The sequence below is a fragment of the Symphalangus syndactylus genome, chromosome 13, assembly GCF_028878055.3.
Source record: "Symphalangus syndactylus isolate Jambi chromosome 13, NHGRI_mSymSyn1-v2.1_pri, whole genome shotgun sequence".
Taxonomy (NCBI): Eukaryota; Metazoa; Chordata; class Mammalia; order Primates; family Hylobatidae; genus Symphalangus; species Symphalangus syndactylus.
Window position 1 is genome coordinate 88419846 of NC_072435.2, and position 13548 is coordinate 88433393.

Consider the following 13548-nt stretch of genomic DNA (forward strand, 5'->3'; position numbering starts at 1 on the left):
TGCACTCTTTAATTTTTTTCATCCAACAAGAAGCCGTAACTTTATTTATGATAGAAGCAGTACAAATTTCGAACCAAGCTGCAGTCACTCATTTGAGACACCAAAAACAGTTGCTTTCAGATGGTTACATTGTTAATTCCATAATAGCATTTACAATATTATTACTGTGTTCTTCAGGGCTCCAACTGCCTTTGCTCTGGACACATTCCCTTGTGACATGACCAATTCTATGTCCTTAACTTCTATACCTGTTTCATCAACCTCGTCCCCTTCACTCTCCTTTTGTACAGTTGGAGTTGGTGTGTTTTCTTGAATGTTTAAGACAGCTTCACCTTGAACTGTGAATTTCTCAGCAGCTGCTACTTGTGCTTGCTGAGATACATCTTCAATCTTGGCTTCCCCCAAAACGATATAGGTATCCGAAGCAGGGCTCTTGTAGACATCTGGTTTTGTGATGACAAAGAGGATATTCTTAGATTTCTGGATAGTGACTCTAGTAACCCCTATAACCTGTCAAAGACCCAGTTTGGACATAGCCTTCTGTGCCTTCTTTTCACTCCAACTCTGTTTTGCTTTACTTCGTGTTCTTCATCAATTTCAGCTGCTGCCACCACAATGCACTCTTTATTATGGCTATACCAGTTAGGAAGAGCAGTTGGATGCAAATCACAGAGATACAACAAGCAGCTAAAGAAAATCAATGGTTACTATCACGCATAAGAAAGTCTGAAGGTATGCAGTCCTGTCTTTTGTATCTACCATCCTTAACCTCATGACCCAAGAAGGAGGCTGGAGCCCTAGGCATCGCATCCATATCCCAGAAAAGAAAATGGGAAAAAGGACAAAAGGGGTAGGCCAGGCAAGGTGGCTCATGCCTGTAATCCCAGCACTTTGGGAGGCCAAGGAGGGTGGATCATTTGAGGCCAGGAGTTCGAGACCAGCCTGGCCAACAATGGCAAAACCCTGTCTCTACTAAAAATACAAAAATTAGCCAGGTGTGGTGGCGCACACCTGTAACCCCTGCTACTCAGGAGGCTGAGGCAGGAGAATCGCTTGAACCCAGGAGGCAGAGCTTGCAGTGAGCCAGGATGGCACCAGTGCACTCCAGTCTGGGTGACACAATGAGACTCCATCTCAACAACAACGACAACAACAATAAAATGTTCATTGATACTGAAATTCTAATTTAATTAAGCGTCCCTTATTTGATCTGGCAACCCTGACCACCCAACATCTCCTGGGATTTCATTAGTCACCCCTACTGCAAAGGAGGCTGGAAAATGCAGCCTTTTAGCCAGGCACTTTCCCACGCTGCAGTTATTCTACCAAGGAAGACATGGAGAGTGAATACTGGGTAAGGAGCCAACAGTCTTTGAAGGAGTGAGGGTGGTTCTGGGAAAAAGCATCAGAGCTACATCCATGCCCCACGCCCTCTGTGAAGAATTTCTTGACTGCATCAGCCTCTTGTGGTCACTGTAACCTCTGAAAGCCTATGGCCCTTTTTGTCTTAGTTCTATTAATAGATACAAAGTAAAGATACTGATTTTTAATTAACATGTAAGAACTGATATATTCAGGTGGCTATTGTCTTCTTCAAAGGGTTAAACACACAATATTGCCACTCTTAAAAACACTTTTAGAACTTAGATCTGGTAGAAGCAGAAGTCTCTCTTTACAAGGCATACAGGAAGCTGCAGGCTGTAGGCATGGCCAGGGATGTGTTGGAAATTTGCTGACTCTCAGTGCTTCAACAAATTGCATTCTATGTCAAACTCATGCCATTCCTCATAGAAAGACCAGTTTCAAATGTCCTCACTCATATGGGGAAGCTAAAAATTAAAACAACTGAACTCATGGAGATAGAGAGTAGAATGATGGTTACCAGAGGCTGGGAAGGGTAGCAGGGAGCAAGGGGAAAAATGGGAATGGTTAATGGGTGCAAAAATATAGTTAAATAAGATCTAGTATTTGACAGCACAACAGGGCAACAACAGTCAACAAAATTTACTGTATATTTTAAAACTGCTAGACTGGATATGCGGCTCACGCTTATAATCCCAGCACTTTGGAAGGCTGAGGTAGGAGGATCACTTGAGCCCAGGAGTTCGAGACCAGTTTGGGCACCATAGGGAGACCTCTTCTCTTGGAAAAATTCAAAAATTAGCCAGGCATGGTGGTGCATCAGCCTCTTGTGGTCACTGTGGCCTCTGAAAGCCTATGGCCCTTTTTGTCTTAGTTCTATTAATAGAACTACATGAGAGGCTGAGGCCAGAGGATCACTTGAGCCCAGGAAGTCAAGGCTGCGGTGAGCAGTGATCTTGCCACTGCCCTCCAGCCTGGGCAACAGAGCAAGACCTTGCCTCTCAAAAACAAACAAAAATGAAACTAGAAGAGTAGAATTGGAATGTTCCTAACAAAAAGACATAATAAGTGCTTGAGGTGATGGACACTCCAATTAGCATGATGTGATCATTATACACCACTTGCCTGTATCAGAACATCACATGTAACCCTACCATGAATACATACACGTATTATGTACCCATAATAATCAAAAATTAAAAATAAAAACTTACACTATTTCTCCCCAGAACCTTCTCCTACCTTTGTAGGAATATAAGATTATCTTCCAGGATGTCAACAGCTCTGGCCAGTGGGGACCGGACTGATGAGAAGCAGCTGGTTTAGGAAACTGACCTTGGAAAGCTCATGGCCTCTCATAACTCAGTCATCTGTGGCCTGATCAATGTCACTAAAGCATGGTTTGTACTCTGTGGTATGTCATAGAATAAAGGTAGGGAACAATGGAGGAAAACAGGCCTGAATTAAAATGTTCTCCATGTTTCTCTCGAAAAAATCCAACTTGGAAGTTCCTTTTGCCTGATAGTGACTGCTTACAGCTCCTACCCAATGTAAACTACACTTCCATGTTTTTTCCCCCTGGCTCTTAACTGGCTGAACTTGGGGTGTTTTATAAGTGTCCGTCTGTACTTCCTTTGACACCCAATCACATCCAACCTATCCTCAGGTCCCTTTCCCAAATTAATTCTGTGGTCCACTGACTTCCAAAAGTAGGGTCAAAATTATTTTTCTAAGATTAAGCCTTAATAACATCACTTATATGTTTCATCTTTTCCTGGATGGCTACTGGGCAAAAATATCTTCATGCAGGTGCTGATAACAGTAAACACATTATGTATCTTCAGCCTGGGGTTTAAACACATTCATTTCTGGGTTTGTCATATGTTCTCTCGCTATTTATACTGCTTTGGGTCAGCTACTTGATACTTAATAAAATTTGCCTCCAAGCTGTCCTGCAGGGAAAATGACCTATCTGGGGGGAATGCTGTTCCAACTCTATAACCTCTGATGATTGCCCAATAGTCCTCCGAAAAGGTTGCAGGGCAAGAACAAGGGAAGGTCCATGCCACTTTCTGGCATTTAATGGCAACAAGTGCTTTAGTGTAAGTATAATTATATCCCCTGCTTTCAGGAGGCCTTTCCAGCCAACCTCTCAGACACGGGAGCAACTGTAGATGGCATGAGCAATGTGGAAATTCGGCCTCTGCTCAAGGTCAGAACAAGCCGTTCGCCAGCGTTGGTTTTACCAACCTTTCGGTTATTTTGGAAAGCCGAAAGAGAACGCAACAGAGGCAAGAATGGGTCTATGGGATGGAAATAATGAGCCATTTATAACCCAAAATGAGACTGCCAGGAAAAACAAACACACAAAAAAGTACATTTTATCAGAGGCTTGGGCTGCCCAAGGCTATTGGGGTACAAAGTACTGCGTGTTCAGCTCCCTGGGCCAAGAGCTACAGTAAGTCAGGCCCCCCTGCAAAGCTCCTCTCCTGTCAGCCCCATCAAGCAGCCTTAGCCACCTGGTGGAGAAGAGCTTTAGTGTTTTTAAAGTGTGTGCTGGGTGGATGTTTCACATTTTTGGTAAAGATGTGGGGTCATGTTGCAACACTTAAGTGCTTCTACGTAAAACTTGCGCAATTCTGACAGGCACTGGGTTCCTAGCATCAGTGGCATCCTCCGCTCACATACGGCTTATGTAATGTGTGATCAGTCCCTCCAGGTTTCTCCTTGCAGCCTTTGAAAAAAATTTCAGGCTCTGAACTTGGCCCTGGGTTCCGGCAGTTCTTTGCTCCGAAGGTGCATGGAATGGCTCAGCTGTCAGCACCTGCTGGTGAGATACAGAAAAGTGCCACGGGTTGATCTTTCTCTGGCACCAGCACAAAGGAGGCTGGCGATGGTCCCTAGGTGGCCTTGGCCCGCCCTGAGGCACCCTATAGGGAAGGAGAGTGAGGGCGGTTCATCTAAGGAAGAGTAGGTCGGAGGATTGAACGGGGGCTGCTACCAATAGGTAACAAACATGAAAAGGATTTCCCCAAAGCAAAACTTTGTAGCCAGAGCAGCAGCACAGTGAATGGTTTACTCACAGCTTCCTTGTCTGCTGATTGGAGATTTGGCACTGTGCTTGCCTCTTGGGCTTACCTGAGCAAAGTTACATAGTGGGTCAAGTGTTTGATGCCTTCTCACCTCCAGTCACTGTGCTGGCGCCGGCCTCCATGCCTGGCTTCTGTTTCCATCCAGACTTCCATCCATTCAACAAAGCTTTCACGCACCTGCTGTATGCCAGGTGCTGTGCCAAGTGCTGGGCACTAGACAGGGCTTTCTCAACACCTGGTGACCCCCTGTGGTGCGCTGCACCAGTCCTAACACGGGCCTCCTCTCCAGTGTCACTCTCAGCCCCACCATTTCCCAAGATTATCCCTCCCTGCATTCACTTCTATGACTCTTTTCCTTTCTTCAACCTTAGGGGTGGGACTATTTCTTTATAGTTTTTATCATAGAAATCCAACAAATTTTATTTTTATAAAAGAATTTTTCTTGGTAGTCACAGATTTCTCTCTGTGGAATCTGAGTTTCTGCAGATTAAAAAGTAATGATGTGAGCTGGGCACTGCAGGTGGTGCCTGTAATCCCAGCTACTTGGGAGGCTGAAGCAGGAGGATCACTTGAGCCCAGGAGTTCGAGACCAGCCTGGGTAACAGAGAGACCCCCATCTCTAAAACATTAATTAATGCTAATTAATTAATTAAAAATGGTGGCATGAAGAAACAATGTCTTCCAAGGAATGAACAAGGCATTAATTGAAAAATGTGAAGCAGGAAGGAACAGGGGAGCAATACATTGTCTGAGCAGAATCTAAAATTTCACCAGGTAGACAAGTTGCCCCTTCCACCTCTCCATTTATTATTGGTGAGTTGTATGTGTAATGGTTAAGGAGGCAAATTCTGGAGCTGGACTACCTGGGGGTTCAAATCCCAGCTCTGCAGGTTATAATCTAAGAAAACTATTGTTATTTGTTCCTTAATTTCTTCATGCAAAAAGAGGGATGGTAGAAATATCTAAGCACATCTCACAGGGTGGCTTAGGGATTAACATAAATTAATATGTATGACATTTTTATAACACCGGGATGCACAGTAAGCACTCTATAAATATTAACTTTGATTTTTCATGAAGGCAACTCTATGCTTTCTACTTTGCAGTCAGATTCTCATGGCAGTTATTGCATTAGAAAAACAGAATTTGTTATTTGGCCTGCAGTTTCCACATCTGCAAAGTAGGAAGAAATGATTGAATAAAGACGTAGGGGCGGAGGCTGCATTCCGGTCTATGATCTCCACTTGCTTCGTGACTTTGGACAACTCACTTACTCTCTCTGCATCCTGGATATTGGACTTGATCTGAATTTCCCAAACTCAGGTCATTCACATAACACTTACAGAATCTTTGCCATATTCCAGTCCACTTCCCTATACTCAGCTACTAACTTGATGTTTTCCTTTAGATAATCCTTAAATCAATTCACTTTCATATGTAGTCTCACAGGAAGCAGTAATATCCACGTATGCAAGAGTCTGATATGCTACAGATTTTTCTTTTTCCTTTATTTATTTATTTATTGTGATAGCATCTTGCTATGTTGTCCAGGCTGGCCTTGAATCCCTGCCTGGGCTCAAGCAATTCTCCCGAGTAGTTGAGACTATAGGTGTGTGCCACCACAGAGAGCGTGATACGCTCTTGATTTTTCTAATGCATGTTAAAGTAAATGCCTAATGAAAGTTTTAAATGTTTGTATAATACCCAAATCATCTTGCATCCTATCAATGAGATGAGGACAACATTTCTGGAAACTCTGGATCAAATGTTCCCTCTGGATCCAGGCAACTCTAAAATCTATAATGTTATACCATTTTCAGGTGGCTATTTAACTTAGGGTATATTTCTTTATACCATTTTCCTCCTTGAGAACTTAGACTGTGGCTTACACATCTTTGGGCACGTAGCAAATAGAAGAGTGCTTGATAAAGCTGCATTTAATGTTAAATTAAAAGCACACCATACATACATACAAATATATCCATCGCCTACTCACCCCCAGACCCCATCCTCTGCCAAAATGCTCATTTCTTTCTCTCAACCTCAGTGTCACGGTGTTCCTCAAGTGGCTGTTTGTAAATGAACTCAAGCATGTGGTGTTCCAGGCCTTGTGTGGGCACTCAGGAAATGTTACCTTCCCTGACCCCTTTCTCTCTTCCTGTGCCTCTTTGTTCATGAGTTGCCATTTGTCCGTGTGAAAAGTGGGCCGACTTCCCAAGGAGTTTATAGCCCAAGCTCTTGGGTCAGAATAATTGTTGTCTTCAATTTCAGCCCTAAAAGAGGTTCCATTGCCAGGTCCAGAAACTTCTAATCTAAGAAAAAAGAAAGTATACTTCTAAAAGCTATTATTAAAGAGATCTTGAAAAACTGTCTGGTGATTTCCTAAAATTCATCAGCAAAAATTGAATATACACCCACAGTATCATGACACCATTGTGGGTTCACGGTCTGAGCAATTTCACAACCAACCAGCATTTCCTAAGCATCTGCTTGAGCTCTCTCTGTGTCCATAACCTTGGGAGACACAAATCTGAATAAGGCTATCTATTAGACCATGAGACTGGAGGAGACTAAAAGACTGAATACCTTGAAAGCAAGGAATATGTCTTCTTCTTTGCCTCCCCAAGGGCTTAGCAAAGCATCATGCATGTGGTAGTTATGCATTAAATATTTGATCCATAAATGAACAAATGGATGAATGACACTGCTGCAGCACTGAAGGAGCTTACAGTCTGTTTGAGAAGAAAGAAGCCATAGATAAACGATGAGCTAATTAACAATAAATGGGTTAATTAACAATAAACTCCACATTACAAGAGATAACACTGGCTAATAAAAACTTTAAATGAAAGGGGTGCTGTCGTTTACTTTCCCCCAAAACACCAAATGTTGATTCAGCTGCAGGTCTCAAAAAAGAATGTGTGTTGGCCACTCTTCTGTACTTTCATTTTTCTGCACATGAGTCCAACTTTAGAAGGAAGTTGCTAAGTTGTTGTCATGTGACTGATTTTTATTTATTTATTTAATTTATTTATTTATTTTGGGGACAGAGTCTCTTTCTGTCACCCAGGATGGAGAGCAATGACACAATCTTGGCTCACTGCAACCTACGCCTCCTGAGTTCAAGCAACTCTCCTGCCTCAGCCTCCCCAGTAGCTGGGATTACAAGCACGTACCACCATGCCCAGCTAATTTTTGTAGTTTTAGTAGAGACAGGGTTTCACCATGTTGACCAGGCTGGTCTCGAACTCCTGACCTCGTGATCCACCCGCCTGGGCCTCCCAAAGTGCTGGGATTACAGACATGAGCCACCGCACCCAGTCCATGTCAGTGATTTCTAAAGGCCACCAATCTTGCTGGCTCCTGGGAATGAGGGTATTATTTAATGTAAATAAATCAGCGAGTGTTTATCCTTCCATGCATTCTTCTGTCATCCACAGGAAAGAGAGAAGTGGCACTGGTGACTTTTTTAGAGCTATGAAGTTGGAATATACAAGAGAAGCTGAAAGCTTTCAATTAATGATTTCTTAGGCTTTAAGTCAGGGTGACCCTTCAACATAAAAGGGCTTTAGCCACCACTTGCTGGGGAGAGGCACTGGGCTTTCTACACAACTCTCTGGGACTCCAAATTGTCAGCATAAAAATAGCAGCCCAAATCAATGTCCTCTATTATTCATTAGTTACCGAAATACTTTTCCCAAATACATGCATAGCTGAAAGATGCCTTCTTTCAAAAGGTTTTAAACCACTTTTAGCCCATGAATCTTAGTCCATCTTTAAAGGGTACCCATTTTTTTTCAAACCATATATTTCAGTCGATTTCATTGGACACTGATACCATCACCAGCAAAACCCTAATTAATTGGGAAGAATGACATTTCCATTAAAATTCTTTTTGAAAAATGATTTATGCACCTGGCTGATAAAAATTTCAAACAGGGCAAAACAATATGGAGTGGAAAGTAAACTTCTATCGACCTCTGGAACCCAGTCTCCCAATCTTTTTCATAGAAACACCCAGTGCTAAATTTCTTGGGTATCCTTCTAGAAATACTCTGTGTATATATAAGTGCACACACACAAAAGAGGTCTTTAAAAAGTTTATGGAAAATGCATATTATGAAAAAACTATGCATGGATTTTCATTTTTCTTGCACCAAAATAAACTCATACTAACCTGTTATAATGTGTCTGAACAGAATCTAGTTGAGGCAGTAAGAAGGATAAGACTTCAGTTTGGAAAGCACCTCTGTCAGAGCAACATGAATTCTGCTAAAATTGAAGCAAGAACAAACTTCAAATCTAGGGTGAAGCTTGCATGGAAGAACAGTGAAATCATTGAAACTGTACAAAAAGTGTATGGGGACACTGCCCCAAAGAAATCAACAGTTTACACATGGCTAGTTCATTTTAAGAAGAGATGAGACAATGTTTAAGATGAAGCCCACAGCAGCAGACCATTCGCATACATTTTCAAGGAAAAAGTTAGTATTGTTGGCTCATGCCTATAATCCCAACACTTTGGGAGGCCAAGGTGCGAGGATCGCTTGAGCCCAGGAGTTTGAAACCAACCTGGGCAACATAGTGAGACCCCCATCTCTACAAAAAATTTAAAAAGTAGCCGAGTATGGTGGCACAGGCCTGTAGTACCAGTTAGTTGGGAGGCTGAGGTGAGAGGATCACCTGAGCCTCAGAGGTCAGCCTGCAGTGAACCACTAATTGTGCCACTACACTCCAACCTGGGCAACAGAACAAGACCCTGTCTCAAAAACAAATAATAATAATAATATTGTTTGTGCCCCAATTAAAGAGGACTGACAGTTAGGAGCATAAACCTAATTATAAACGTAAGCATAAGCCTAATTATAGCCAACACCATAGACATCTCAATTGGTTCAGCTTACACAATTCTGAATGACAAATTAAAGTTGAACAAACTTTTCACTGGATAGGTAACAAACTACTGCACTCAGATCAGCTGCAGACAAGAGCAGAGCTTTCAATGGAATTCCTAAAGAAGTGGGATCGAGATCCTGAAGCATTTCATTGAAGGATTGTAATAGGAGATGAAACACGGCATTACCAGTATGATCCTGAAGATAAAGCCCAGTCACAGCAATGGCTACCAAGAGGTGGAAATGGTTCAGTCAAAGAAAAAGCAGACTGGTCAAGAGAAAAGGTCATGGTAACAATTTTTGGAGATTCTCAAAGCATTTTTCTGTTGACTTTCTGGAAGGCCAAAGAATGATAACATCTGCTTCTTATGAGGGTGTTTTGAGAAAGCCAAAACTTTAGCAGAAAAACTCCAAGGAAAGCTTCACCAGAGAGTCCTTCTCCACCGTGACAATACGCCTGTTCATTCGTCTCATCAAACAAGGACGATTTTGTGAGTTTCACTGGGAAATCCTTAGACATCCAATGTACAATCCTGATTTGACGCCTTCTGACTTTTTGTTTTCTAATCTTAAGAAATCTTTAAAGAATACCCATTTTTCTTCAGTTAATAAGGTAAAAAAGATTACATTGATATGGTTAAATTCCCAGGACCCTCAGTTCTTTAGGGATGCAGTAAATGGCTATCACTGCTTACAAAAGTGTCTTGAACTTGATGGAGCTTATGTTGAGAAATAATTTTATATTTTTATTTTTATCCTTTAATTTTTTCCATAAACCTTTTGAAGTCCCCTAATGCAGCAGTCACCAACCTTTTTGTCACCAGGGACCAGTTTCGTGGAACACCATTTTTCCACGGACCAGCATGGGTGGAGGACGGTTTTGGGATGAAACTGTTCCACCTCAGATCATCAGGCATTAATTAGATTCTCAATAAGGAGTGCACAACCTGGACCCCTCACATGGGCAGTTCCCAACAGGGTTCACACTCCTATGAGAATCTAATGCCCGCTAATCTGACAGGAGGCAGAGCTTATTCACTTACCTATTACCTTTTGCTGTACGGCCTGGTTCTTAATAGGTCATGGACCAGTACCAGTCTGCTGGCTGGGGATTGGGGCCCCCTGCCCTAGTGTGTGTGTATGTGTGCGTGTGTGTGTGTGTGTGTGTGTGTGTTGTGTGTGTGTATTCCCCTCCCCTTCCTTACATATACTGTTACATTCTTCAGTGAAACTTAACAGATATTGTGAAGTTTGCTGCAAATCTGTACAGCTGCACTATATTTCATAATATGAGTGTCCCATAATTTACCCAGCCTCTTCTGAATAGACATAATGGTGGTTTTCAGTTTTTTAGTTCCACAAACATACTTTTGCACCTATGTATGAATAGGACTACAGAATCAATTCCTTAAAGTGGAATTACAGAATCAGAGGATATGTGAGTTTTCATTCTGATAGACATTGCCAAATGGTGACACTTAACTTTTGATGAGAACTGCCAAAAGTAAAGTATTTGTTCGTGCCACAAACAAGAGTGAAGATAGCATTTTAGTTTAAATTTTAATACCTCAGGCAAGCAAGTAGCACATTTATTCATGAAACTCATTTGCCCCTGTCTTGCACACCTAAAACACATACACATTGTTACGAACCCATTCAAAATATACTTGTGACAACAGCTTACTCAATGAGGAACTTGCTAGAAATTTCGTATCACCAAATTGTGTGGGTATTTGTCGCAATGGGGTTAGCTTGCACGCTCTCTACTTTGCCCTGGCTGTGTTTACTACCTTTCATGGCCCTGGTCAGTTAGTAACACTGTCTTGTTTTTCTTTTGTAACCAAAGGTCAGTTTGTGACCCTGCTCCACTCTCCACCTCCTCTGCCTTAGTTTCTTCTTGCCTTAGTTTCCTCATAAGAGTAACCAGTCTTAAAGTGCCAGGGCAGGCACATTATTGATGTATCAGTGAAGAGCCCCTGGGGGCAATGGAACTTGAATTTGATTTTCTATTACCTGTGAGGGTGAGTTAGTAAGCAGACAGCCTTGTACTCTGTTCAGCGGCTTCCCTTGCTGCCTTTCTATAATGAAAAAAGTAGAGACCCAGAACATTCTCCCGTTTCTCTAGTGTTTACCCAACACACAGTCTGTGCTACCATCCCCATTTGTGGCTTCTTTCCTATTTGCTCTTGTAACATGAGAAACAGTGTGGAGGTTTTATGCTTGTTTTGTAACCAGCTATAACCATTTCCTTTTCTCTGCCTCTGATTATAAACACATTTCCTTCCTGGTAACCATTGAAAATCTATATCTGACCAGGTTGAAACCAAATGAAGTCATTTTGGTTCCATTGGTGACAACCAATTAAATATAATTCTGTTTACATTTAGAATGGGTTGTAAATTTAAGAAAATGACTTAAGCCCTACTTAAAATATTTTTTGGCTCATAAAACCATGAAATCATTGCTGTAATATGAGTAATCAAGAAGCTTCATATTTACATTTACCTTTAAATTGCTCTAAAAAAGCCAGAGACTGGACATAAAAAACAAACAAACAAAAGATTCAGAGTCTGCAAGGAAGCTATTTCACTCTCCCCATGCTGTGAGCTGGTTAAGCTCTTTAGCTCAGAGAGCCCTATTTTCTCAGGGAGCAATGGAAAAAACAGATCTCCTACTTAAAAATAACAGTAAAAACCAGAAACACACTGCACTATATTGGTAAACCTCAAACTCATGTAAGTCTGTTACCTGCCCCGATGGGAGTTTAGAAGTTGGTGCTACTACTCTTAGTACTGCCATAAGTTTTCACCAGAAAACAGGACCCTGAGTTCTAGGAAAAGGGATAAGAATGGACAACAGGTGGGAGCCACCAAACTATTCCAGGCCGGGTGACAGAAACCTTAAAAGAAAAGCTCCAAATACAATTAACTGACCAAACCCCTCCACACAGTGGAGAGGCTTCATAATCAATAAAGACAACTTCACACTTCTGAGCACTTACAATAAAGATGCAGATGTATCTTTGGCAATGGACTTTTTTTATTGAGTTCTATCTCCTTTTCTTCACAAGCATGTAGTAAGCACGTTTTATGTGTTATACTTCCACTGGGTGTTGTACAAAGACTAAAAAGTCATCAGCTCTGCCCCATAGAGGGTGGTCGTTAAATGTTGTTAAATGAATGAATCTGTGAATGTATGCATGTGTGAATGAATGAATAAATAAAGCTTATAATATGGTTATGGGAGAAAACACAGCTTTAACTTTCCGTTACTTGTCGGGGTGGTATGTACAGAGAACACAGTGGTATGCGTGAACAGTTCTACCCAGGGTAGTGTGGCAAGACCTCAGACTTGAGGTGACAATTGAATGGGCGTTGGTCAGATGAAAGGAGTTTAATGTAGACAAGTAAAAGACCACAGAATGAGCAAAAGCCTAAAGCAGAGATCAACAAACTACAGCCTGTGGACCAAATCCCATCTGCTGCCTGTTTTTGTAAATAAAGGTTTATTTGAACAGAGCCATGCTCGTGCATTTATATTTTTTCCATGGCTGCTTTCACACTACAATAGCAGCACTGAGTAGTTGCAACAGAGACCACATGACTCAGGAAACCAAAAATATTAACTATCTGGCCCTTTACAAGTAAATGTCTGCCGCCCTCTGGCCTAGAGATATGAAAGAGCTGAATATTCAGGAACCTATAGAGAAGTCATAATCGCTGAAACTTGTAGTCCAAAAAGGGGCTCAGTGAGAGAAGAGACAAAACAGTGAACAGAGGCCAACCCTGAAGGTTCTTCTGTGCCATATTAAGAAATTCAGTTTTGCCATCGCATGTTCCCACTCATAGGTGGGAATTGAACAATGAGAACACTTGGACACAGGAAGGGGGACGTCACACACTGGGGCCTGTTCTGGGGTAGGGGAAGCGGGGAGGGATAGCATTAGGAGATATACCTAATGTAAACGACGAGTTAATGGGTGCCGCACACCAACATGGCACATATATACATATGTAACAAATCTGCATGTTGTGCATATGTACCCTAGAACTTAAAGTATAGTAATAAAAAAAAAAAAGAAATCCAGTTTTGCTCCTTTAGGAAATGGGTAACAAGAGAAATTTTGCTTTTAGAAATACCTCTCAGGGGTCAGGATAGACGAGAGAGATGCAAGTTTGCAGCAGGAGATCAGCTCTCCA

At 41.8% G+C, this 13548-nt stretch overlaps 1 protein-coding gene and 1 pseudogene across 4 annotated transcripts in view; both read right to left on the bottom strand.

The window, feature by feature from the left end:
• LOC129460041 (uncharacterized) overlaps positions 1-13548 on the bottom strand; it is a 56055-nt gene that overhangs the window by 14986 nt on the left and 27521 nt on the right. The window contains exons 1-4 of one of the 4 annotated variants that reach the window (XR_010114889.1): positions 7041-7317; positions 6869-6968; positions 6451-6761; positions 3559-4186 (exon numbers count right to left, since the gene is read on the bottom strand). Coding sequence is in view for 1 of the 4 variants with exons in the window: in XM_063614283.1 (XP_063470353.1) it covers positions 2725-2771; positions 4051-4189; positions 6451-6766 (502 nt within the window). In the remaining 3 variants the exon portion in view is untranslated. Of the gene's footprint in view, positions 1-2604; positions 2772-3558; positions 4190-6450; positions 6767-6868; positions 6969-7040; positions 7318-13548 lie in introns of those variants that run through there. The other 3 variants (XR_010114888.1, XM_063614283.1, XR_008650136.2) reach the window with 3 other exon arrangements.
• Positions 125-2711, bottom strand: LOC129460254 (nascent polypeptide-associated complex subunit alpha-like; annotated as a pseudogene).